We start from the raw sequence: 27,816 nt of genomic DNA, 5'->3' as shown, positions 1-27,816 counted from the left end.
GCCCTAGGGTTCAGAGATAATGATAGTCATGTAAATAAATATGCGGTGGAAATTAGCAAAAGGCGATTGGAGGATTGGTGGCTCAAAAGCAGAGAGGTGACATAAGGTTAAAAGGGTAGGAAGACGTATTTAAAGAAAATCGAGAAATTCAATAACACACAACACAGATAAAAATAAAAGGCAAAATAAAAATCTGAGCATGGTGGCAACTGCCATCGCCCCGTTTCAAAGGGGACGCTCCTACCTTCCATCCATCCATCCATGGTTGTCTATTATATTATTCCTCCGTTGCTTCAGTCTGCGGAGTTGACGGCGCTGACCTAAAAAACAAAAAAAAAATGAAAGCCTACTACAGCTTTCTAAGGGTGCGTGAATACTCCGGTTTTCGAATTGAATATTAAACATGCCAAGTTCAATTCCCGAATCGAATATCTACTGTTCGGGATTTCGAATATTCGGTTAAAGGCTCGGCCGAGGTCGGCGTTTTGACGCACGCTGCCTTCCCACAGCCTCTGTCGGTACAATTAAAGGTGCCCTGAAACACTTTCCGTACATAGCAAAGAAACGTTGCCGATCTCTTAACGAGGTCCCTGTGAACATGTGAGCCAAAGATTATTGCGCTGCATGCAGCAGGGAATTTACAATCTTGTGTCAAAAGCGGTGAACAGTCGCTTGCTCTCGCATACACAATGTCGTCACCAAAAACATTTGGCCGACCAACGAAGAACTAGTGGCAAACCATCGCCGTAAAGCTTGTTTCGTGATCGCGAAATCATTATCAATAACGCATAATTGCTAATATTGAGTTTAAAAAAAGGGGCAGTTTCGCCCGAAACGCGAAGCACCGACTGCTATAGCAAATTAGTATTGGCGGCGAGGAGTTACGGAGTCGCCATCTATCGGAAGCGCCTCGCTGGTGTAGTATGAGGGATCACGCGGCGCGCTACTCATAGGTTTTGCTGTCAGCGCTCACTGAAAACACCACGCGCGAGCTCTCCCGGACATTTCTGTAAGTACTTTCGAAACGAGAGAAGTTGTTTACTGTCTAAATAATAATCTTCGGCAAACTGAAAGCACACAATCGTTTACAGACGCTATCTCTTTACCGAATACGTACAGTGAACGCCACTGTGCGCGGTCGCCGCGATGGAGTCTCCCGAACCGGCTTCTTGCGTGAAAGGTAGGTAAACGATGAGAGCAAACTGTATGAAATCTGTTCTTATAGTGTTTGTATAACTCTTGTATAGTGTTTGTAAAGAAGCCTCAATGCAGCGATCGCGCAGATTCGCAGCGGCCGACTGCGCGTCTGCATGCTTGTCCGCGCACTGTTTCGCTTTCGCTGCGTGCGCGTTTTCGCACCGTGCCATGAACTTTAGACCGCAGAATATGGGCATTTGACAGTATACAAGCAACCATTGTTGCGTGGGCGCTATTAGAGCGGTTCAAAAATAATTTCATTGTAGAGACTTCGACGCCTACAGGGACTATGATGTGCCGTCGCGACGATTCAATCTTTTTTTTTTTTCTTCTGAATTCTTTGACCTTTCAATATTATTTCTCGAGTTGCGTCCCACTGTATGTTTATCGGTGTTCTCAGCGTTCAATATCCCGCTGCTCCTTTTTTTGTAATCCAGTGCATTAATTCATAACACAAACATGACCATGTGCCATGCTTTCTTTAAATGTGCTTCTTACCGCTGCCTTTCCACTCCACTCAACTTGCCAGTATCTGCAGCATCGACAAGTTGATAGACCAAACCGTCATGACATTAGTCGGGCAGCAGACTCGGACGAGCGTCTCAGTGCGCGTCTTCAGAACATCGCAGACCGGGCGCCGTAGCAGAAATCTTCCTCGCGTCTGTGGTTGCTGCATACCCGAGTTGTAGCCGATGACTTTTTGCCGGTTTTATGTTTCGCGAGCCAAGCTTCACGCCGCTTCTTGTCCTGCGACTACGTGTGAATAAGGCTGACACCGGCCTCCGTTACGTGCGTCCGGCCCTGCGGCACCGAGCAGTAGCCTACCATGTTGCGCGCCTTCAAAGGCAGCCACTACCTATTGTAGTGCTTTGAAGCGTTGTAAAGGAGACACTCGAAGCGGGAAAACTTCGCCACTAAATGAGGACCGCAGCGTACGAGGGAATTCAAACTCGTTTTCAGCTCGCTTCGGCGCTCCCGAAGCAGCCGACGCGGCCGCTATGTCCACGTGATCCCTCCTAGCACGTCACGCCGACGGTGGCGGCAGCTTTTCTAGTGGTGGAGCTCGAGGCCAATACAGCTATAGTAGATTTATCGGCCGTATAAACTTGTAAACATTCGCTTGCTAGCTAAATTAACAAGCACGGTGTCACGCGCGCACAAGTAATTAACATGAACACATCTCGCTCGATGACCGCGGAGACTCGCTGCCAAAACGCTGCAGTGAAGAATCGCGGCTGCAGCAGCGAACGAATTGACCTTCGTGCATCTCTCGCTTCAACGAGCACGAAACGTCGAAAGCACAGCGCATACGAAGCTACCGGCAATACGCATTCTCTGCAAACATCGCAGATCGCTTTGAAGATACGGCCAAGCCCTTTCGCCGCCGCAACACTCAACTTTTGGCCGGAGCTTTGCTCTCTTGCCTTCTCCGTTGAGTAGATTCCAGCGCGCAAAAGAGAACGCAGGGTACACCGGTGCGATAACTCCGCTTATAGCTGAAGGATTCGAAAAAATTTTGCGGCGCGAGATTTGTGGGACGACGTAATTTAATGGTGAGGCCATTCTAGTATTAGCTAGAAAAGTGTTTCAGAGGTCCTTTAAGCTTTGTTGAAGTCAGCAGAACCGACCGCAACAATTCCCAAACGTGACACGAACACATGGAATGGTGCAAAAAGCAGTGTGTAAGCGCCAAAGCATGTGTGAAGCATGTGCCACTGTTAGGCATGCAGATCGTATTTGATACGCGACGCATACAACAGTTCAGACCTGCCTGCCTATACGCATGCGCACTGGTTGCCTGCAGACTTGAACAGTGTTTCAAAGGCAGTCAAACCCATACGCATAATTTCTGGACCAACCGCCAATGAGCCACCCGTATGAACATAACAGCAACTTATCTATGGCGGTTTGCAGCTGTATTTGTCTGCAGCGAATTTTTGTCACGGGTGCACTGGAGGCTGTTCAGCTTAATCGGCTCTGCTTCGTCGGGTGTTGGCTACAAAAGTTACCATTTTGTGCTGAATAGACGCAGACCTATTCGCAGTGGCTGCATGACCCTCGTAAAGCCGTAAAACCGATTCGCCAACGATAGTGTGTGTACGGGATGACACTACCATTTTTCACAGCTGCCATCTTTGCGAGATACAGTATGGCAGCCTCTCGTTCCGGGCGCCTTTCGTAGATGCATGTCAGTCTCGTCTCAAATTTAGAGCAAGCCATCTCAGGTGTAACTTCCGATTCACACGACGAGCGCAGAAATGTTGTGACAAATGTGCTCGTCGTCCAACTAAGAAGCATAAATTTGCAAGGATTGTGGGTAGCCCGTGCGAATGGAACGGGGCTCTTTGGATTTCAGAACCTTCGACACGTGGCAAATGATGCCGAACCCAAAACTTGAAAGGCGCCTACCCTCTACTGTCAGTGTTGACGTGTGCACTGCACACACGTTTACGCAAACATTTACACACTGCACACACATTTGCCATGAGTGCCTTATGGTCTACAGTTACACTGAAAACTTCATTGATGTACAGGTATCTCTGTATGTGTGTGGCACTATTTCTTCTGCTTCAGAGAAAAAAATTCCTTGATTCTATTCAATAGACATTTTATTCATTAAAAAAAATACCTTCTAGATTTGAAACAGCTTGTAATCAGCATTGACATGCTATTTTGGTGCTCCCTTTAATAATAGTTGACCTACTGTATACCTCGATTTCCAGGTACCAAAGTTACTGACAGCTAGAAGCTTTCTCTTCACGCAATGTGAGCACTCTCTCGAGCATATGCAACAGCTGGTATCTTTAAACACAATTTCCAAGCATGAAACCATGTATTAGTTTATTATTCAATTCATTATTTGATTCGAAATCTATAGTTTATTATTCAATGCATTATTTGATTAGAAATCTATTATTCGGTGTTCGCATACTTCTCCATAAGTAAACATAGTGAACTAACAGATACCATGCTACCTTGTCCCTCCTGAGCAGCACAGCCAAGTTAATGTATGTGTGAAATTGTGTGAATTTATTTCTTGCTATCATTGTATAAGGGAAAGGGACTCTGTGGAGGAGGCAGGCGTGGTTGTAAGTTCGGGGGTGTCAGGCAACTTTGTTGGACAAGGGGGAGAGTTGAAAGCCCGGATGAAGACTTCATGAGATGGGGTTTACAATCTGCTTATCTGCGGCTTTTTCGTGAGAGGTGGTTCCCTCGTGGTGGTGGTGGTGGAAAAGTGTGTCAAGTGGATTCATTGAAGCCACACTGCTGCATCAACAGACATCTGTTTATTTTAACTGCAACAGCAGGGTATACGCAATGGGGCATTGGGGCAATTGTGGAGGCAGGTTCTTTTAAAACGTCATAGCAAAATTCTAAGCAGCTGTATGGAGGAGGAGCGCTATATTCAATTATGTACTTAGCAGACGACACTGCAGAAGCTACATGGTCACAGAAGTGCGGTTATAGAAATCTTGCTCCACAAATTTTGCAGTACAGTTCTGGATCTGCAACGGCTATTATGGCATTTATTTCTTCACATGTTACAACTACATTGTGTGAACGTAAGGTTGCGTCAAATCACATATTATTTAGGCACCTTTGTGCTTATGGTCATAGTGCCAGCCACAGAAACATGTTACTCTGCTTGTTTGGTGGTTAATAGATTCAGAGCGACGACGCAGCTCTAGTGTCATATTTTACAGCATAAAAGTATGAGACGTAACGCTACATCAAATTACATGATGCTTGCCTAAACATTTCTTTTATATGTGATGTGCTGTTTTTTGATTGCATATTCAAGCAGTGGGAGAAGTCTCTCTAACCTTCACAGCTTTGCCTACTGTCGGCTGCTAATAAAACCCCTTTATCGACATGCCTCCGGCAGCTTGCCAGCAGCAAATGTCATGAAAGGGTTTTATGTGAGAAAGGTGCCCAATGCACGAGTCATGATCCCAAGCATGAACACACAGAATTACACATGCGTTGCCACAGCAGCATGTGACTTCATGAAACATATAAAATAATTATATGCAATTCAGGGGGGTTTCTCCTCGGACGACTCCATAAAAGACAGCTGCGAGGTATGTGAACGTCGCAAAATGGAAGAGGCGACAACGAACACAGCGAGCAAGACATGATAGCTCCAAATGATGCAATATTTCCGTATTAAACACAATGTTTGATCCTGCTATAAATTTTAATTGTCCTTGTAGCAATGGAGCCAGATGTCTTATTGTGCTTGCTTTTCCGAGCAAGTGCGATAAAGGAATTCCTTCACCATGTTCACCAGCAAATTAATTTTCACTCTGCACATAACTTTCACTCAAAGTTTTGCAAAAGGTGATCATACGGTGATCATACGGCAAAAGGTGATACGGTGGCATCCACATTTGTGTGGCTAAGCAGTCACTGCTACCAAAAGTCCCTGCCAATCTCTCCTTTTTTGCGCTCATCAAACTAAGATAAATGCATTGTATACCATATAACTTCGAATATGAGCATTGCTCACTCCCTTCCCGCTACTGGAAAACTTTTCGTAGTTTTAAGGACTCTCTTTGTCCTCAAATCTAGTCCACTGGACAACAATGTCAAGCTTCAGTCCCTTAGATAGTGCAACACTGCAAGAAAGCCTCAGTGGGTCTGTTTTTTTTTTTGTGTGTGTGTCCTGGAATGTCAAGGGTTGCCCAGTGTGCTTTCAGCCCATAAGCATCAGTGTACGTAATGTCTTGGGCTGTCCTAGACAGCCCGGGATGACAAATCGAACAGACTCAATGGAACGGAAGGATAATCTGATGTGGAGTGCTTATAGCAACATAACCAGCCATGGAAATGGTAAAATGAAAAACTCCCACGTCAAGAGACCTGTGAGTTACTACAGCAGAACCTCTTGAATTCGAACTCCAAGGGGACTGGAAATTTATTTGAATAAAACTGAGTTCGATCCAAGGAGAGCCCTTGTGAGATACAATGCACAAAACTACAACCGTCACTGGGCTCGCGTTAAAAGTCTTATCACTCCAACATCAATGCGCAACAACATGTGCCGGAAGCCTAGGTTCTGTACAACGTGACAAGATTGTGACTTGCGCGCTGTTTGCTGTGGGTGTGAGGGAAAACATGCGATGGTGAGCCGAGAAGCATGGTGGCTTGAATGAATGAATGAATTTGTGGTTTTATGGCGCAAGGGCCAATTATGACCAATGAGCACCAGGTCAGTGATGATGGGTTTGCGGTGGGTAGATGAATTCCGTAAGTTAGTGTGACGTAGCTGTAAAGGGGCCTAAAAGCGATCTCTGTAAAGTGCATAAAAGCTATATGTAATAAAATTATGGCAGTGATTAATGAGTACGAATAAGAACACAAAAGATACATTGTGATAGAATGATCATATTTTAAAATTCTTGAAAGCAAACGTTTGCAAGACGCACTACTGCCTAAGAGAGCCCTTAAAACGGAAGGGCCTGAAGGCATGCGCTGTACAAAAATATCGCAGCGGCATCCTCTTGAGAGATGATGTGCTACAAATTCCTAGGGCTAACAACATGTAAGACAACATCGTTTAAGAAACTTAGGACTGCTCTGGTGTCAAACAACAGTTCTGTACCAAGAAACATTACAGGATGCCGGTGTGCTAGCGGAAAGTGTTTCTTTCTCTCTGTTTTGGCTTGCCGAAATGGTGGCTTGATGCGTGCCCTCCTCCCACGTGCCCAATGTTGGAGATGATGTGATCAATGTGCAGTAGGAGAGAGGGAGGGAGGCAGAAGAGCATGCACGATAATGTGATGAAGCACCCGATAGGGCTTTTTTCCTGCTCGGATGGGAAAGGAAGGCACGAGCTGTTCTGCTTTATCCGGTCCGGTCTTGGCTTCCTGCACATCGTTCGTCATTTTTACGGCACGTGACATTATGACATGGCTAGTGACACATCAAACATTCGCCTTTGGCTCGGGTTTGTCCAAGAAGCGGTCCATGGGTGTGAGAAACTATGTGTGAAATAACCACTGCATGGTTCTTGGAGTTTGAATTTGCGGGAGTATTTCTCTATTCAAATAAATAGGACTTTGCTGGGACCAACAGAACCATTAAAATTATCCGTCAATTCGATTTATCTGAATTTTACTGTACTGTAAATGAACACGATGCCATCCAGTGATTCACTTAGCCAACCATTAATTTTTGTAATGCTTCAAATTTAATTTGTCTGCTAATTACGTATATTTCTGTAACAAAACATTTCTTCCAATTCATTTCTTATGCTTTCTAGTATTGTTTTATATTTGCTTCCAACATGACCACTTTTTCCCAATTCGATCATGACCGTCAAAGAGAAGGGAGTACTTATTGGATTCAAGTAAATATAGCAGCACCTGACAAGTGCTTTGAGTATGCCAAGATACCTGCACAAGAAGAACAGAAACCAGAGTGAGCAGTCAATAGTGTTCATTTCTTTTAATTTAGCAGTACATGCAAATTTCTTCCTAATGTGTTTCCAGCTGTGTCAATAGCAAATACAGAGAGGGCATTGGCATCACCAAACTCATGCTCTTGCTCCAAAGGAGGCACAGATCCTGGTGACTGAAGAAAGTGCAACTTGCTGGCCTCGATGGAAACTTCCTCGACACCTTCAGGGAACTCCCAATAGTCAAGGACCATTGCATCTTCAGCACGACGAAATTCTACGAGACGAATGCCATGTGGTGACGTCAAGCGCTGCCTGAATAAGAAGTAGAAGCAAGGTGATGAGAAAGGACAGACAAGCCTTTGCGGTACACCATGAAAGCCTACATCACACAAAATCAATTTTAGAGAGCAATTATGGCCGCCAGCTTTAATGCCAAAATGGTTTGCTTAAGCCTACTAGTATCACTAACCCTTTGCAGTCATATGTCAGACCCAAATGTCGATTACCAATGGACACGTGCTAGCTTGCATGTGCCGATTCCCTGTGTTCGTTGTGGTGCCTTTCGGTAACTTTTCAACTGCTGACAATTGCACTTCACAGTGTATAACTACAAAAACAGCACCTTTCTTATGGCATGCTTGAAGTAATTAGTGCTTGTGTTTCGTGGTGTGAAGCAAAGAGGGAATGGCAACATTTTCTTCGCATATGTTTCATGTTAAAAACTTGACCATGTTTTGAGAATAAAAAAAATATAGTATTCTGCTTTGAAATGACTAGCTAACATCTTTGGACGAAAGCACCGGAGAAGAAAGCCATGGTGAGGACCTTGAAGAAAACGTTTTTTTTTTTAAATTTTATTTGAAAGTTTGCCCTGTAGCATAAAACCTTTGGTGAATGAAAGTTATATTTACATGTGTAGCTGATTGCATCCAATGAAATCTAACAAGAATTTATGGTGCAGACCATAGATCGACAGATGGTAGTTGAGTGTAGCCCCACTTTTGACAGGTAGTGGTTCCTTGACGAGTTCAGCCTAGCGATGGTCGATTATTTTTTTTTATTTTAGTAACGATTAATAATTCGTCATTTTAGCCTTTAATTGATTAATTGCTTTCAGTGCACCATTGTTCATCAATTAACGGATTAATCTAAATTTTTGCCAGGCACTGTTAAAAGGTTGAAACACGGTTGTCTACATTATCTACAGGATCCTATATTAATGTTTGAAAGGCAGAAATAAGCTTGAAACACAAGTGCATAAACATTTGATAAAGGTTAATCTTTAACTTGTTAAAGACTAAATATAACTGGCACTAGTGGCTTCTAAAAAGATAAACAATATATGTTATAATAAAATGGCATTTAGTGGAGAATTAAATAAGATAGATGACAGTAAAACAAGCACAGCTGAACAAGAAATAAGAAAAATGACAAAAGTGAAAGATGAAGTCCAACTGAAATATGCAAAGGGAAGAAGGAAATGACTGATTCAGGATTTTACACCACACGCCTTTTTCTACAGAGCAAAGGAATGTCAATTGGCTGGGATGCTTGGGTGAAACAGACACCTTCCTTGAATATCCACACAACCAGCATGCGAGAATAGATCCTCGGACACTTTAGATTCGCTGGAATCGACACGAACTCATCGCTACGTCAAATGCATACTCCAAACCGGCGTACATGCTGTACCACGTCTTTAGAGGACTGGGAGTGGCACAAAGATCAACGACTGGGTTGCTATAGTATGACTTGTATTGAGAGGGCATTTGAGGCCTCCGGCTTCGTGCAGCGTATGCGAGAAGCTCTCGGCTCAGCATAACTCGGGGCTCGGAAAAACAGTCGACACTCATTCTACCACAGCCGCACAGTCACTGCTTGTGCACTGCCATTCCAGTACGATTTCCAAATTTTCGTGCCACTCCTGTCAAACTCTCAAAAACGATTAATCGAACAGGCCTAATCTATTAAGCCGATTAAATTATATGTGGACATCGATGAAGTATAATCGTGTTGTGGGATACATTTAATCGATCAATCATTCATCGATATTACAAACCTGGGTGCAATCCGGGACAGTTCCACAAGAGGTTCCTGTGGTGACTAATAACAACGTTACACAGGCTGGATGCTGTACATGGTACAAGAGCCTCCAGAATAAAAAAAAAAAATTTCTGAAGTAAATCACTTACTGTGCATCTGTTCATAACGTGCTCTTTTGTTTGTGGTATCCAAAATGCATGAAGTAGTTCCCGAGTGGAATGACCACAATGTGGATGAATGCTCATGACCCCAAAGGGTTTTTAAAAGGGCACTGAAACACCTTTTATGAAATGCGTAAACGTTATATCAAAAGGCGTATTCTTGAAAACTGTTGACAAATATTTTTTTTCTCAACGCAGCTGGTATGAACAAAGTTATCAGTAATACAACTTCACAAAGGAGAGTCTGGTAATGCAAGCAGAGGGACACTATGTACAAGATTGAAACGGTAGACTTCTTTTTGCAAGAAGCCAGATTTCTCAGGTGGTTAATAATAACCCTGAAGCACTTGTAAGAGGAAGCATTTGACTTAACGAGCTGGTTTCTGCATTAAAAAAAAAACACTGAGAAACTGCCAACTCTTATTCGAAAATGTGCATTGAAATCAAAAGAAAGTGCAAATAAGAGCAATAAAAGGGAGTAAAATCGATATTTTTGGTTTTGCAATAACAAGGATGGCCTCAACGATATATCTAGTTGTCAATTAATTGAAAAACTGCTTCTCCAAACACCATCAAACGTGTGCTCACGTGGGCCATTGAGCCACTTTTCTGCATAGAGTAAGCTTCCGAGATTTCTCTAGCTTTCTTCGAACAGCAGCAAATGAGACTCTTGGTTCTTCCTAAATCTAAGACTGCAGCTGTGCTGTGCGCAATGTGCCACCAAATTCCTTGAAAGACAGCATATAAATTCATCTGCAAAAACAAGTTAAGCTAATCTTGCCATTGTGAGACAGAAAGTGTTGCTTTTTATCGCTTTAATGCACATTCTTTTTTTTCAATTACGATGCCCTCTTGACCTGTATAATTGATGAGCACTCGCAAATGATAATTTGAACAGTTCACGGTTGCACAATTGTTCATCTTTGTTCTTATTAGTGTTCTCTTTGACGTGGAAACTACTATAATAAACCAAATATATAAATTCTTGCAAACAAGCCCCATGTAAAGACTTATCGGACAATGGTGGTAATGTCAATGAATAAGCAGCCTGTACACATCGCAATACGGTGTCAACACAATGCAAATGAACAACAAACACATTGAGTGGGTGCCCCTCAACTACTGTAATTGCATTTTATTCACTCTCAAAAGCAATGTCCTGTAGCTTTTTTGAAATTTCATATTCGCTCTGTTCTACGACTAACTAGAATGGTGCATGAAATATGCGCACTACTACAGCACGGCTAGACTTCAACAGAGCCAAGAACAATTGCAGTAACATTGTAGTCACATTCTATTGATAAAAAACAGAACGCTGTTTTGTCAATAAATGATCGGCAGTTGAAAATTAATGCTACCCGAGGGACACATTTTCTTTCCATTTTTTTCTCATTGCCTTTTTCCTCCTGTGATGTAAGTACACTTACTATTTCAGTTAAAGTTTAGAACATATCTGGCATACAGAAGTGTGTTGGACATTTTGCCAAAGTGCTTGTCCCTTGCGCAACATGAAATATTTGCCTGCGCCGAGACCTACACCAAAAAAGTCAAATACTAGCTGTTCCACACTGAAGAATGTATAATAAACACACTGCGCCACTGCTTTCAGCAGATTGAATCAAACTGTATCACAAGTTACTCTGGTAGTTCTTGAGCATATTGCATGCTGTTGTTCATATGTTGAGAGGCAAACTTCCTTTTGTGCTTTCTCTTGGTTGAACTCAATGAGTCACCATTCCAAACTTGCTGCAAAGTTATCATGCAATACAAAAAGCAATTGCAACATTACAAAGTTCCTTGCAAATCTGACTGACAATCCTCTACATAAACAGTTGGCATTTAGTAATGCAAAAAAAAACAGAAAAAAAAACTATTTCATGGAGGAAGTTATTGAACATACCCAAGTGCTTACGACCAGATACACCATTGTGACATTTAAGAACTACCTATAAACCCTGGCTGGCATCTTCAACAGCAGTAATACCATTATGAAAATGGCAAGATCAGAATGTAGTACAGCATAGCATAACAGGGGAGCATGGTATTGCAGCTGTTTCATCTTTTTAATTCATGTAACTCTTATTCTTCACATAATGTTCCTGCTATAAATAATGGCTTGATGGCACAGTGCACTGGGCCCCATAACAGTCCTAAAACGTTGCTACCTAGGCTACATAAGAAAATACCATGCGGGTACAACATTCTTGTAAGCATAGAGCATAAAGAGAAACATACAAAAAAGAAAGTACGACAGAGTGAGGTCATGAGCTTACTCAGCTCATTCTGTCCTTTAACCTCTATACCCAAGGTACTGAGTGCAGTTTATGGAACCTATAACTTTTATGGACTCTATAAATCATGTGTACAATTAACAACAATACACGGTGGTACCTCAATTGACGAACTTAATTTGCTTCATGACGCTGGTCATGAACCAAAGCAGAGCCTCCCATGGGAAATAATGCACATACAGTTAATCTGCTCAGAAGCTTGGGATTAAAATTTTTTTTTTTTACTTCAGAAGTACGAAATTAACTTTTGCTTACAGTACAGTCAAGAGCCTATCAAACCTGCAAAAGCACCCTTAAAGGGACACTAAAGGGCAAACTAATTTGGCCTATACTAGCAAATTACCCTTTTACAGTACCAAAAAAGCCACTCTTGCCACAACAGGCTTGGTAAGCCAGAAAACATGCAAGAACGAGAAGACTGGTGGTGCAGCTGCCTTGAACTCACTGCAGCAGCTCGCCTTGGCGGCACAGATTTAGACGGCATCTGCAAGGGCCTAGTTCTAAAGGATTCAAGCATGGGACAAAGCAAGTTTCAAGCCAACTGAGCCAATGTGGCCCAAATACGAAAAAATACTTGGAAAACTGCGACGTCATACTGATACACCGGTGCCAGGGTTTCGGTGCAAAATGAACAACAACAACAACAACAACAACAACAACACTTCGACCTTCATTTCCTCTTCAAATAAATAACCTATATTGAAAATTGAAATCAACAAACATTGAGTTTTAAGGAATATGTTTTCGGTTTAAACTAATTTAAGTGTTTCTCCTTGGTGCTAAAAGGCTATGACCACAAGTCAGAGCAGAGAAGATGGCCAGAGGACTTCCCAACGAAGTGTTGTGGCAGCAGTCAAGCGATTGTGCACGGTACCTCTCGCAACACTCTTTCAAATGTTGTTTACTAGGAACTGAACATTTCCTCTTAAATTATTGCATAAATACAAAATTTATATTTTCAATGAGAACAATTCAATTTTGAGGTTAAATTATGAACAGTGAAGTTGTTTTTACAAAGCATAAAAAAGAACGCATCATTTGTTCATTGATGAGGGACCTCTGTGAGCCTTATCCCACGTGGCGTGCCCAAGCTGACCAACTACGCCATTTTGACACCACTTCTAAATACCAAACTGAGAATGCATTGCTGAGCAAGAAGCATACAGCCAGAAGTGGCAGACAGCAGACTAGCTGAACTTCCAGAGACCATACTCTTGAGGTCCTTTTCGTCACCTGAGGCAGACTATGTGAATTGAGGTACGATTTCGAAAAATGCTGCTGTTCGTAAACCGATTGCTTATGAGCAGAAGCATTCATAACCCAAGATACCACTGTAACTGCTTCATTATCTTCTTTATTATAAACTTTGCCTCACATAACTTGCCATTATCTTTTCGGACAACAATTTTCTGAGAATCCTTGTGAATGCAGATTTCTGAAGCCATGGGATGCACAAGCAGAACTCCTCAACATGGAAGAACACACGATGCAATAAGTAAAGAATTTAAAGAGCCAATAAAGGAATTCACTCACTCATTGTGGAGTTGAATTGAGCCAGCAATGTTTGATGTCTTGCTGACATTCAGCCACCTGGAAATATGAATCATCAATGTAGGTTTGTCTCGTACACATGAATTCCTTTTGACCTCTTGTGACTGAAACTTCTTTTTTGCTTAAGCGAAACACTTAAATTACTTTTACAAATGGTTCTTTATAGAAAAAAAAAAAAAACGTTTTCAGCTTATTTGGCACCTCAGGACGAAATGTGCAGGCTTCTTGAGAAAAACACAACAGGCCCCAAGTACGAAAAATAAGAAGAAATTAATTTATAGTCTCGTTTGATCTCATTGCTTGTCTCTTCATTTGTAATACTGAAGGTCCCACTTCTTATTAAACATTCAAAAGCTTGTATTTTTTTTAATACAGAGAAAGACCTTGTGATTTTTGAACCTGAAGGTGCTGCTATATGCTTCTCTCGAGGTACTCACTCTCATTCAAAACTTACTGTGTGTATGGAATGCACTTTTGAATGGGTAGTCATAAAACCAGAAAGGTTGCGTGAAACATTATGTTTACATCATCAGGGTGAAACAAAGTTGCAAGCAGAGAGCTTACATGTGCACAAACTGCCCCATACCTCAACGGCAAAGACCGCTGAGAATGTCAGCATATACGTCATACAATGTAGTGTGCACGTCTATATCTCATTTCACACATATAAGGCAACGCAACCAAGGCTAGACTTCTTCCAGTGCCCGCATTTGCGACTAGTATGTGTCAAGCATATGTCCCATGTCATCTGATAAAGTCTTGGTACTTTTAAGTCGAAAAAAAGATGGCATAATTATTAGAGGGAAGGCTTCGCACATCCGAGTCTATTTACCACAAAATGAGCAGAGCTGCATACTTCTGCAACCAGTGGCCACCACGCACCGCTTAAGCTTGCAACCAAAACACAGTAAATCACACACAAAAGTGCACAAGTAATGCATGATTTGATGTACCTGGCATCCCCAAGTTGTAGTTGAAATAATATGAAGAGGTTATTATGCAGAAAGTGTTACAGATCACGAACAACTGCAGTGTAAAATGCGCAGAATGAGACTTCTGTGACAGCACTACTTGTATAAGCACAGCCTGCTAAGTATGAAACAGAGTCAAACAGTTGGTAAAAAAAGGTAAGCCACAGGCTGGAGCTAACACTCTGACCAGGAGACGTGCGGCAATGCTTCTTTGTTGTTGCTCTTCTGTAACTGTTGGCTCCAGCTCTTATTAGCTGACTATTGACAGATGTGCACATCTAGAATACATATGCAAAAGCATGTAGGGTTTAAGAATTCAGTGATAAGCATTATTAGCAGAGTACATTCCTGGTGTTTCAACATTATTGCATCTGCAATAACTTTGCAATCACGGCCTCATGCTGGGCTGCTATGGGGCCTGAACACTTGGAAGGTGGCCATGGCCCTTTCTGTGTAGCACTTGGTGTGGCTGGCCATCAAGTCAAGCCTACTTGCACTGCATAAAGGCTGCTTCAAGATGCCTTACATTGTCAATGCAGAGTTGCTCTAACGGCAGCCAAGTGTGAATCTCCAGGGAGTGAATGTGGTAGTTGGTTCTTGGTGAGGCCATTTGCGAGCTTGCTGCAAGTCTTTCACAGTGGTGAAGTTGGACTAATTTATAAAGGGCTACTAGAACTGATATTCACCGACACTGCTAAACAGTGCCTGCTGAGCAGTAGCCGCAAATGCTTAGGTATGTTTACTGTTCATCCTGAAAAGCATAGCTGGCACAAAAATGTGAAAAAAGTAAATCAATCAACCACTCATAACAGACATATGTCAAAGAAGTACCAACAGAACATTTCTGTCTTGTTTTTATTTCTTTATTGGATAGCTGTCTATGTAGTAGTTGCACTATGGAGGCTCAATTCCTTGAGACCACAACAAATAATGAATTACACTTTACCTTTTAATGTGACCAGTTCAAAATGTGCGCCAAGTGCAGCGTGGCTTTGGACGTGACAAAGAAGACTATTCATGTCATTGAAAGCTGATGTGGTGGTCTCATGGTACCAGACACTACTGATGCGAACACACACACTATGACCGTGCTGCCGAAAGCCGAGTCCACTCAGCGCTCGACAGGGCAAGAGGGGCCAGTCTGTAGCTTTCTGCGATAAGGTCATTGCATGACTGACTGGCATGCTATTGAGTTGTTTGTGATACCACGTGGCTGCCACTTTCGCCTTTAGTGACATGAATATAGTCCCCTTTTTCACGACCAAATTAAGCCATGCTGCGCTTCCTTCGCACACTGAATGGCTCACATAAAAGGCGCTGTAATCATTTGTGGTGCTCTCGAGGAACTCGGACTTTGTACTACAATTATGGAGTCAACAACTTTTTAAAGAAGCAGACAAAACGGCACACAAGATTACTGTTTCATTGCTCCTTGGAGTGAAGCCTCAGCTAACTGGTGCAGTCATTGCGGAACATACACGGAACGGATGAAGAGTTTCTTACGGGTGATGGCTCAGGATGACGGCACAAGAATGTGACCATTTGGCTCCGGAAGGGGCTGTCCTTGGACTCGGAGGGTGTGCTGCTATACCACGAGGCTTTTGTTTTGGCTCTGAATACAAGAAAGAACAACAAAAAGAATGAAGACAGCAAGAGCGATGCTCACACATTTGTTCATCGAGCTTCTTTTCTGCAATTTAATGCCACCACTTAGTCAGAAAATGTTTCAGCATGCATAGCACAAAGCAAGTTTGACAAATATTTTTCAGAGTGCTTTCAGCCACACCGACTTGGACAAAATAAAGGCTACCATTGCAAGTCACAGACCTGCACAAACATGTGCTATATTCACACTCATCATCAAAGCTTTAACTCTTGACACCAATTTACTGCGATAAACATGGCTTGATTATTGAAACGCTAACGAAAAAAGCTTTTTTTCCGCTAAGTGAATTCTCATTATCAAATAAAGACAGCTCTATGAAAAGCACATTAAAATGACAGACATGTGTGCTTTAAATGTACTGGGTGTTTCTACGAGGACATTAAAGGGGCCCCAAAACACTTTTTGAAAATAGTAAAAAAAATATTGCTGATCTGTCGTAGACCATGCTGTGAACATGTGAGTCAAATATAACTGCACTGTATGCAGCAGGGAATTTACAATGTACTGTGCAACACAATGAAAAATCGCTTGCTCTAACTTCCGCTTGGCACCAATGCTATCGGCTGATTTCATTATCATGACAGCAATCTCAGTAATACATAATTGCTAATTTTGAGTTAGCTAAATGAAAAATATATATGTCTGTGACCTCAAACAGACAGGAAAAACTTGGGAGATGCTTATCCTTGCCTTTAAGAGTACAACGCAATAGCATTCAAAGATCACTGACTGCTTCTCAGGCTTCCTGGCAGCTGCACCTTATCTAAACGTGATGTTTACCAAGAAATGCTGGCGGCGAATGCTATACACGAAGGCGAGCGTCTTGGTTCGTTTCTTTTCTTTCCCCAGCACGGCCAGAGGCACGGTTACGAGTGCCTTCTGAGAGTGTTCAAGGAACCAAGCATCACTCTGTGATTTGTAGAAACTCAGAACGTGCTCCGTGCCGTGCTGTGATTGGTAGAGAGTTCTCGCTCATGCTCAATGCCGCTGGCACCGTAGCCATAGTCTACCGTAGCTGCCACAGAGTGCTGCGATGAGACCTTTTGCCGCCATGATACTCAATTTTATGCCAGGGCTTTGCCCTCTTGGCTTCTCCACTATGTAGCTTCCTGTGTGCTAGCAGAGATGAAAGGAGAGAGGAAGCTGAGTATCGGTGCGACAACTTCACTTATAGCTGAAAGATAGGAAAAATTCTTGTGGCATGAAATTCGTGAGACAACACTCTTTAATAGTGAGGCGATTCTATGATCAGTTAGAAAAGTGTTTCAGGGCCCCTTTAAGAATTATTTGAAAGGTTCCTAAACCACCCCTCAGGCTTGGTGAAAAAATATCGTCTGCAAATAGCACATGCTGCTGTGAACATCTCAGCCAAGTTTTGCAGTCGTGCGCAGTGTATGGAGCTCGGAAGCAGAGTGGAAGCCACCGTTCTCTCAGATGATCTCTTTTCAGCAGAAGCCTACTCCTCACTCTTTTCTGTGCGCTCTATTTCATAATATAGCAGATTCTGATATGTGGCTGCTATTGGCCAATAGCTGACATCAATCAAGAACGGTGTTTGGATCAGTGCGTTTTTTCCTACTGTTGCTGCGTATATTTTTCCACGCAGTTTAATAAACAGGCTGCAGTAAGTGGGAATCAGCTTTCGAATTTTGATAATAATGATACACTTCCGAAAGAAGCCGACTATCATCTGCTCATGCTTAGCCGTGGCTGCTCGTGTAGGAATGACACTTTGGCCACCCTGCTTATTGGTGTCGTAGCCGTCAGGTCTCACTAATTTCGATTAGCTTTGAACACAACTCTCCTCCAACCACGCGAAATTTAAGGTCAGACCAAGCACATGCATGCCAGCGTGCACTCACTGCTGGCTATTCCTGGTTAGGTGCCCTGGCAGGCTTCGCTTCGTAATGATTAAGCTATTGATACACTTCAAAATGCGCAAGTTGGATGTGGCTACTATCTGTTGGTCAAGCTAGTGCAGGACAAAGCCGATTCGTGCCACGTAGCATAACCAGAATAAAGCATATGAGCACGAGCGTGCACTCTCGTGCACAAAGCAAATGCTGCAGTTACATGTAGCCGTGGTATATTATGTAGCGCAGATACCGCGGCCATTGCGGGGTGACCCAATGAGTCTGCCTGCTGAGGATACTGCGGCTCACTGAGGACAACAGTGTTTGGTGTGTCGTAGGCATCAAAATTGGAAATAGTGGCGTCTATGTGAACATCTAAAATCAGGTTTGAACTGCACGCCACGGTGACTTTCAGCAGGCGGAGCATTGTGGCCATGCCCCACTCCACTGTAGCCTTGGCAATGCAAGTCATTGAAGAAGGAATAGAAGCACTGCTAATGCGATGTTTTATTGCCAATAACTCCGCTTCTGCTGAACGTTTTGAAGTATCTTTTGCGGCAAAGTATTTCTGAAATAGTCTAATTTAACTTCAAATGCATTCCTTGACTTCAATAAAAAGTGGTTTAAGGCCCCTTTAAAGGGGCCCTGAATCTGCGCTGCCAGCAAACACAATTCTGTGCATAATTGCATTTTTTTTTCAGATAGAAAATTTGATGTGGCTTGTACAAATTTGCCTCAATTTCCCAGTTATGATAATCCTGCTGAAATTAGAAGTTAGAAAGATAATTATTAGGATTTGTTAATTAGTGACTAATTAACACACATTACCCATCGCCCCCATGGTCACAACTGCAGATGGCATGTCTCCAAAGCAACTGTACTTTTAGTTTGAAATTAATATTTTTTTAATATTACTTAAATTTTCGTAGAAACACCCGGTGTGCTTGCTACACACTATGTTGGCAGCGCAAGAAGCGTTGCCACAAAACTGACTTTAAGGGTGCATAGAGACTCATTGTAGAGTTTTATCCAGTACATATTGGTTTTTACATTACTGTTTTGGTGAAATAGCTTACCAAATTCATGAGCAGCATATAGAGTTACCGTATATGCTACCATATAGCTTATACAGGGAAAACACAGGGAATGCGGGAGATAGAAATTCAGGACAATGAGCAAAACGAGAACAAGGTGAAAGCAGAAGCCAACGTTTCGACAAGTGGCCTTGAAGAAGACAAGTCCACTTGTCGAAACGTTGGCTCCTGCTTTCACCTTGTTCTCGTTTTGCTCCCATAATATAGATTATACAGTAACTCTAGAGCCGCAGTGCTGTTGGCGACATCTTGTGGTGCTTTGCTCAAACATACTGCACAGGCCTATTAATGCATTTTGCAGCACTCATAGCTTCTTAATGCTATACCTTTTCCTAGCAGCAAGTGTCACCGAGCGGAACATCCTACCTCAATCTGGTTCGAATTCAGTATTGCCGGATGTTACAAGCAGTGCGCTGCTGCTGATCTAGCTTGTTTCCCTCCCTGCTAAAATATTGACACTAATACATAGTCATAGTTGTTCAAAGTCTGTTATTATCAAGTACAGCTGTGAGATCATTAATACACTTAGGTGTAGTACACTCTTTTACTGAACTCATAAAACCATTTTGTTTTGTTCGGGTGCCATCTTCTTTTACCTGCATCTATGGTTCTATACACAGTTGACGTAACAAGTGATTGGACAACTTTTTGATTACGAAAATGATAGCACTTTAGCTTAATTCAGAAGGGTGGAACCTGAGAATTGAAAATGACTGAAAGCCATTTCTCTACAATATGCATGCAGTGACATATCTCTATGGCTACACTACTTGTATAGAATCCAAAGTATTATCTTCTAAATATGAAGTTGATTTTAGCATCATAAATATTTGCAAAAATGCTTGTCGATACTCAATATTTACTACAGTTGATGACAACATAAGAATGCAGTGTACGAGAATCCTTGTGTCCAAAAGGTGGTAGCCTGCACAGGAAGCTTTGCATCGGGCAGGTGGATGTGCGCCAGCAGTTTGGGGAGAGGGGGAGACGTTCCTTGGCAGGCTGTGCACAGGAAGTGCAAGCGCTATGAGCACCACCGGGTGAGTTACAATGAGATCTCAGGGACATTGCCCAACTCTCTTCGGTACCCAGCAAGCGGCAAGCATGGAAGTCTTTGCTGCTGCTCGTGATTTTGGCGCATGTCGTTAGCTAGCCATGATCCTGCCACTGCAGATGCCGCAGCCATCCGTGCCCCAGTCGGCAAGTCGGAAACCCCTCTTCACCTAACATACTGTCTTTTAGGAATTCCTCGGTGACGTTAACTAGAATGCCTGCTTGAAGTATAAGTTGCAAGCATGTATATGTTGTTTAAGTGTACACTTGGTTGTCGTTCATTGCTTCCTCAAGCTTGAACTGAACCGCACTTGATGAGCAGGTGTGCACCAACTCTGGTCAGTACAAGGCATAGGGCCGTTGGCCCCCCAGTATCTCTAAAAGTGGAAAATAGACCGCTGTACAACATAAGATGATATCACACTGAGGACAAGCTTCTCAATATTGGCATCTCTTGGTTATACATTCTGGAACATGAATGCACAAAAGGCAGATGCAGTTTCTATTTGGGGGGGGGGGGGGGGGGGCAGAACTTGGACTGAATTGTAAAGTTGTCACCACACATATAGTCAGTGTGCCAGGTGTAGCACTCTCACCAAGAGTTGTTAGGCGGATTTTCCTCGGCTCAGGTGGGTTCTCCTGAACGTGTCCACTTGCTGATGATTGCACAGGCGGAGCCGAAATATTGTTCGCAACCTGCATTAGTCCAGCCTTACTTTCACTTCTGATGATTTCGTTCCCAAAAATGTGAGTGGATAATGCCAAAGTACAATAACAAGGAATACACAACCAGTTATGAAAAATTGAAGTGGCTATCAGTGACCAACAGCCACTTATAATTTTATGCAAAGAGAAACTTTCCTATTCCTCATCTAAGCTGATATCTGTATTCAACCATTATTTCCATCTTGAACGTTTTACCCCATTCATAAACGCCTGGAGGAGGAGGAGGAGGAGGAGGAACATAACAATAAGTAAGGGCCATCTTAAAACAGCAGCCCGACATTATGTTTTGAAAAATGTTGGTGTTTTATTTTTTTAAATAAAGATACCCACACAAGACTGTAGGTATAGTGCAAGGAAAACACGACGGACAGGTGCAGATGCACAGTCCTGCGTGTACTCCTGTCCATCTTGTCTTCCTCGCACTGTACCTACAGTCACAAATCACCAACAAGCCCAACTTTCCACACAAGAGAATAAATTGCAAAGGCTGAAACAAAATGACTGACGCCATCATCAATAGTACACATAGCAGAAATCAGTGCAATTGAAGCTAACGTTGCTAACTTGACTGGTGTTTGTCAGTAGGTTATACAACGGTATTATTAACAGACTGAGTGATATATCTATAACCATTGACCAAACTTGTCACATGCCAGTGACAAGGTTGCCAAATCTGGAATAGTGGAGTGTCACTTTTGGCACTGCAAAGTTTGGCATTACAAATGTAGTAGACTTGTTGGTTAATGTTATCTGTTATCACTGACAAAATCCATGTCAATGTTAAAGCTTTGTATTACCACCTTTGGGGCAGCAAAGTGAGACCATTTTTGGCATTGTAAATACAATGATATCTTTAGTAGATCGATTAATTTTACGTGTTAGCACCAACAAAATTTGTGTCAATAATAGAAGTTTTGTGTTGCCATCTCAAGGGGTATAGTGAGAAGTTGGTTAACCGAGGTGCCCAATTTTTATTAATCATATCATGAGAAGCCAACAAACAAAGACACCAAGGAAAACATAGGGGAAATTACTTGTACTTACTAACTGAATGAAACAAATGATAAATTAATGTCAATGAAAGTGGATGAAAAAACAACTTGTCGCAGGTGGAGAATGATCCCGTGTCCTCACATTACACGTGCGATGTTCTAAGCAATTGAGATTCTGCGGCGCCGTTTCCCCATCCACTTTCTTGGGTATTTATGTGTTACTGCTAGAACAAACCTTGGGAGTGTTAACCAGCACCACCAATCACAAACCTTGGCGGTGGATGTGGAATATCACTTCTGCCACAGGCGTCACGAGTACGTGATCTTTCTGGGTGAAGACAACTGGTCAATAAACCCGCAAATCCTACCTGAAGGCATGAATGTTGCCTGACTCGAGACCCTCGTCATGTAATAACAAGAAAGTGGGTTAACCGAGGGGCCCAATTTTTATTAATCTTATCATGAGAAGCCAACAAACAAAGACACCAAGGAAAACATAGGGGAAATTACTTGTACTTACTGATTGAATGAAACAAATGATAAATTAATGTCAATGAAAGTGGATGAAGAAACAACTTGTCGCAGGTGGAGAATGATCCCATGTCCTCACATTACGCGTGCGATGTTCTAAGCAATTGAGATTCTGCGGCGACGTTTCCCCATCCACTTTCTTGGGTATTTATGTGTTACTACTAGAACAAACCTTGGGAGTGTTAACCAGCACCACCAATCACAAACCTTGGCGGTGGATGTGGAACATCACTTCTGCCACAGGCGTCACGAGTACGTGATCTTTCTGGGTAAAGACAACTGGTCAATAAACCCGCAAATCCTACCTGAAGGCATGAATGTTGCCCGACTCGAGACCCTCGTTATGTAATAACAAGAAAGTGGGTTAACTGAGGGGCCCAATTTTTATTAATCATATCATGAGAAGCCCCAACAAACAAAGACACCAAGGAAAACATAGGGGAAATTACTTGTACTTACTGGTTGAATTAAAGAAATGATAAATTAATGTCAATGAAAGTGGATGAAGAAACAACTTGCCGCAGTTGGGCAACGATCCCATGTCTTCGCATTATGCGTGGGATGCTCTAACCACCGAAGGTTGCGAGTTCGAGTGCGTGAATTAGCCCTATCTTAATTAACTTTGCGTTTTTTTTTTTTGCCATGATGAGCGGCAACGAAACAGCTGTGGAAGAAGACGACGATGAATGTGCGAGCAGTGGTATGAGCATGTCTCTGCATGAGGTGAGCTCACATTACTTTTCGTACCGCACACCGCGTTTTCAAGGTCACTGTCTGACAAAGCATTTAAGGCTTTTGCTTTAATCAATGAAACAACATAAACATGACTTACTGTTTCTGCTTTATCAATGGAGACTGTGTAGATGTGGCAGATGTCATGGAACCCATGGCCCATGATGCCATCACGTGTATGGCCAAGACCGAAGGTGTGACCCAGCTCGTGTAACACCCCACCTAAGCTGCTCGAGTAGCATGCCGAAAGCGTGCCTCTGAGAGGACAAAACAAGCCACAGTGAACGAAAGTTACCAAAAGTTGTGCCAAATTTATGGAAGTTTCTTTTTAACCACTACGGAAAAAAATAGAAAATTTTCATCAAGTATTACTGCAGTTGCATGAAGATAACATGAGCAGGGCCCTTCCGGCACAGAAAATAAAATACCATGGGCGAACTTTGTCATAACAAGGTCGCATCTGACACGAAAACAGCTACATTATACCCGATATTCATTAATCATATAATTCATCATACGCCTATATCAGTGAGAACCATGTTAGATTGACTTTGTTAGATCCAATAATTTGTTATACTCTCATTCCTTATATTGAAGCTTGACTGTGTACTATGATTGCAAGGCAAACTAAGGATGCAGTGCAGTGCCACATGGGACACTGAAGAGAAACACCAAGTTAGTTTAGTCCGATAAAGTTCTCTTTAAAAACTCTATTTTCATTAATTTCATGACGAGATGTTAATTTCTATAGAAGAAAATGAAGGTCAAACATCCACATTTTTTATTTTGAGCCAGGACATCAGCGTCAGTATGCGAGTATGATGTCATTAACATTCAAGTATTTTTGCAAGTTAGGACGTTGAGGCACAGTAAGGTTCTCTAAACTTGTCTCTGGTTCCTTCAGAATACAGCGCTGCCCATCTTCATTGATAAAATATCAATTGGACCTGAGCAGACACCATCAGTACACCGGACAAGCTGGTGCAACAACTTGAAAGACGAGTAAAACCCGTGTTTCATTTTTGCATACTTTCTGGCTTACCAAACCCAACCTGGCTCTATTGGTCTTGTAAAGGGGTAATTTGTTAATACAGCTTGAATTTCCTCTGTCTTTACTGTCCCCTTAAATACAGTACCAATATAAGTCATGACCAGCAGCTTATTACTATCCTTGAAAAAGAAATACGTACAGTCATTGCTTTCTACTGGTACTAACATATGGGGCAGAAACTTGCTTGCCTTTACTTGCCCAGTTTTTGAAATTTCACTGGACTGCGTAGCATGTGCATTTGGGAGCTAACAAAGAAGCCTGAAAATATAAGTTGAGGACCGTGCAATGAGCAATGGAACGAAAAATTATAGGCTTAACATTAAAGGGGCCCTGAACCACTTTTTATTGAAGTGGGGAAAGGCATATGAAGTGAAAATAGGCTATTTCAGAAATACTTTGCAGTAAAATGTACTTCAATGCATTCAGCAGAAGCGGAGTTAATGGCAATCAAATACACCCTCCGCTGTGCTCCCGTTCCTTCTTCAATGCCTTGCACTGCAAAGGCTGCGACACCATGGGGCATGCCCACAATGCTCCGCCTTCTAAATGTCACCATGGCGCGCAGTTGAAATTTCATTTGGGATGTTAATGTAGACGCCACGGCTTCTGCCTTTGGTGCCTACAACACGCTAAACATAAGCCAAATGCAGCTGTCCTCAGCAAGCCACAGTGCGCTTAACCAGCGGACTCATGGCGGCACCCTGCGGCGGCCACGGTATCTACGCCATGTCGCTGACCGCAGCTTGATGTCAGCTATCAGCCAATAGCAGCTGTCTAGGGGAATGACAAAATAGTGCGTCCGATAACGAAATAGTGCGTCTAGGAGAGAGTGAGAAGAGGGCCTTCTGTTGAAAAGAGAGTGCTTGAGAGAATGGTGACTTCGCGATCCGCTTGCGAGTTCAGTGCACCACGTACGATGGCAAAACTTGGCTGAGGTGTTCACAACAGCGTATGCTACCCCCAAGGGATGGTTCAGGGCCCCTTTAAGAGACAGGAAGATGGTGGTGTGCATTAGACAGCAAATGGCAGTAGCCGATCGTTAGGAAGAGGAGACGGAGTTGGGAAGGACACAGGACATGTGATGCGCAGAACAGATAGCCAGTGGTCTATTAAAGGTACAGAATGGATGCCAAGAGAAGGGAAGTGCAGTTGAGGAAGGCAAAGAACTGTTTGGTGCGATGATATTAGGAAATTTGTAGAGATAAGGTGGTGTCAGATAGATGGCTCAAGTCAAGGGGGGGGGGGGGGGGAGTGATTGGAGGTCACTGGTAAGGGTCTTCACCCTGCAATGGTCACAAAATAGGCTGATGGTGAAACACAATCTTTTAGTGCAGCGTGACAAGTGATGTGCTCGCTTGTCATACTGTGCAGCCTCATATTGCAGCAACAATGCATGCTGCATGCTGTCCCGAGGAGCACATATACCGATGTTGCTGCTTTCCAGCTGATGAGGTATTGTGCAACAGCTAATCGCAATAGTGAACTGGGCTGTACGTGATCAAACTGCATCGTCACCTCCCTTCCTTGCCATTGTGCACCCATCACTAACAGTCACTCCTGTGGTCTGCCTTAGCTACCAAAAAAAAGTGGTTTTCCTGCAAGGCTATGCAGCTAAAAACCATGCTGTCATTTTTTATTTTTTCCTTAGTGCAATGAACTGTCTTACAGTACTTTGCTTTCTCAATTTTTGAATTTCGTATTTTGTAGTTTTTACACCTTTTCATTGTTTACTGAAATGTGTTGCTGCATTATTTTTGAACTTACTGATAGCTTATCAATAAGATGTTTAAATATATTCTCTATGTTGTACCCTTCACTAGTGTTGCTTTGAATATGCTTGTAAAAGTTCAATTCTTACTTGTTTGTAAGTTACTGTAATGTTAACTTTCTACTTTTAGTATTTGTGTGATTCTTCTGAGCCCTCCTTACTCAATGCACCATGAAGAGGCCCTATAAGGCACTTTAAATAAGGAAATGTTGGTTAATGAAAAAAATGCCAGAAACTAGAGAGAACCAAATGTGCTTTTCTGCCTCGCACCTCAGCACTGATGTAAACCTCTTGTTGGGGCGTTCATCAAAAGATGTTTTTGAACCACTGCATGCCACTTGCGAAAACTTATTGGTTTCTTTGTTGTCCCAAGAGGCAGAACAATGGCAACAATGCAGTGATGCTGGGGATTGCTATTACATTTAGACATGCCAGTCATGGTGTGCAGAAATATCCTACCCCTTTGCAGGTATCTTATCACTACAATGTCAGCATCACATGAAAGCATTTCACTCTCAGTTCCATTACGACTCTCCAAGGTGAGTCCCTCTGATGAACACGAACTGAAAACATTCATATACACATGCTTTCAATATTTTGTGACACCACTTTTTGCAGAGATGCCGTGCCAGCTGGCAAACACACAAAACAAGAAAAATCCTAAACACAGCGCAATGTATTACTGTGCCATGGTTTGCATAGTACTCACAGGATGCAGGTGATCAGGTGAGCGACGCAATTGCTTTTTTTTTTCTTTTGTGTATCATGTAATGCATGCATGGCCCTTGCCTGCTGCCAGTGGTTTTTCCACAGCAGAGACAGGTTATCATAACCCACTGTCACACTGACTGCAATGCAGAAAAACAAGAGTACACTTACCTGTAGTTACTGTCATCCATAAAATGCAGGCTATCCACCTTTCTCATGTCATACAACCTCCAAGAAAGCTCTTCGACATTCTGCGCCCAAGTGTAGAGACAACCCGTTCCACACAAAGCCAGTCCTCCGGCACCAATCATAACGTGGCCCGACACTCGACTCATCACCTCACTGTGTGTCCTCGCTTCGACTGTGTCGCTTCGATAGCGGGTCCAGGACAAAAATGCCACAAACTTGCAGCGGTCCCCATCTCTGAGTTCTGAATTCATCAGTTCTGTTGCTATGTGGCTCCAAATGTCCTCTTTCGTCAACACACAAGCCTCACTGTAGCGAAGCCTGCTTTTGAATACATGAACCACAGGCTCTCCATCTCCACCCTCCAGACAAAACGATTTGTGACCTATACCGGCAGCTGCAAGAGTTTCAGCCATTGCTGTCTGTAGAATTTGCATTCCCAAGCTGATGCGATTGCAGGCACTCTTGATGGAGCAGTCTTCCTCTTCAGGCCCTTGAAAGTAACCCTGCTGTGGCGCATCCTGGCACGTTATGTAGATTAGGCGGATGTATTTGCATTGCTGGAGGAGCACTGGCTTAAAAAACAGTGTAAATGTCTGACAGGCAGTGTCATATTTCAGGACAAGGTCATTTCTTCCGCATACGAGCTGAACAATCACTTTGAATGTTCCGTTGGCTGTCGGCCACAACGTGAAGTGGTTGGGGCATGCGCTGGACAGGTTAGCCACCGACACCGAGTTCGACGAGTGGTCACTGCCGCACATGCCAGAAAGTAGCACCAATGGGTAATGGACAACACTGTTGGGTTTGTGATTCGTAACCCTAAAGGCCATTTTCAT

The 27,816-nt window shown here is 42.8% G+C and overlaps 1 protein-coding gene across 3 annotated transcripts; it reads right to left on the bottom strand.

Annotated features, from left to right (window-relative positions):
- Positions 1 to 262: 262 nt before the first annotated feature.
- LOC142576017 (uncharacterized) lies at positions 263 to 27,816 on the bottom strand. 3 transcript variants are annotated; one of them, XM_075685896.1, is made up of 6 exons: positions 26,963 to 27,816; positions 23,365 to 23,521; positions 20,880 to 20,979; positions 16,121 to 16,229; positions 13,629 to 13,685; positions 263 to 320 (listed from the first exon to the last, which is right to left on the bottom strand). In XM_075685896.1, the coding sequence occupies exons 1-6, from the start codon at positions 27,814 to 27,816 to the stop codon at positions 278 to 280; spliced, it is 1,320 nt and encodes a 439-aa protein (XP_075542011.1). In that variant the 3' UTR covers positions 263 to 277. The 3 variants fall into 3 exon arrangements, with proteins under 3 accessions (XP_075542011.1, XP_075542009.1, XP_075542010.1); XM_075685894.1 differs by lacking the exon at positions 263 to 320 and adding an exon at positions 7,618 to 7,912; XM_075685895.1 differs by lacking the exon at positions 263 to 320 and adding an exon at positions 8,996 to 9,923.

Source organism: Dermacentor variabilis, chromosome 3, assembly GCF_050947875.1.
Source record: "Dermacentor variabilis isolate Ectoservices chromosome 3, ASM5094787v1, whole genome shotgun sequence".
Lineage (NCBI taxonomy): Eukaryota > Metazoa > Arthropoda > Arachnida > Ixodida > Ixodidae > Dermacentor > Dermacentor variabilis.
The sequence above is the reverse complement of the archived record's forward strand: the minus strand, read 5'-3'. Positions and strand labels throughout refer to the sequence as shown.

Coding starts and splice junctions, on each gene's coding strand:
- LOC142576017 (XM_075685894.1), bottom strand. CDS start 27,816: ATGAAAATGGCCTTTAGGGTTACGAATCACAAACCCAACAGTGTTGTC. Junction 23,522..26,962: donor ATGGATGACAGTAACTACAG/GTAAGTGTACTC, acceptor TTGTCCTCTCAG/AGGCACGCTTTCGGCATGCT. Junction 7,913..13,628: donor TCAATTCAACTCCACAATGA/GTGAGTGAATTC, acceptor CTTCTTATTCAG/GCAGCGCTTGACGTCACCAC.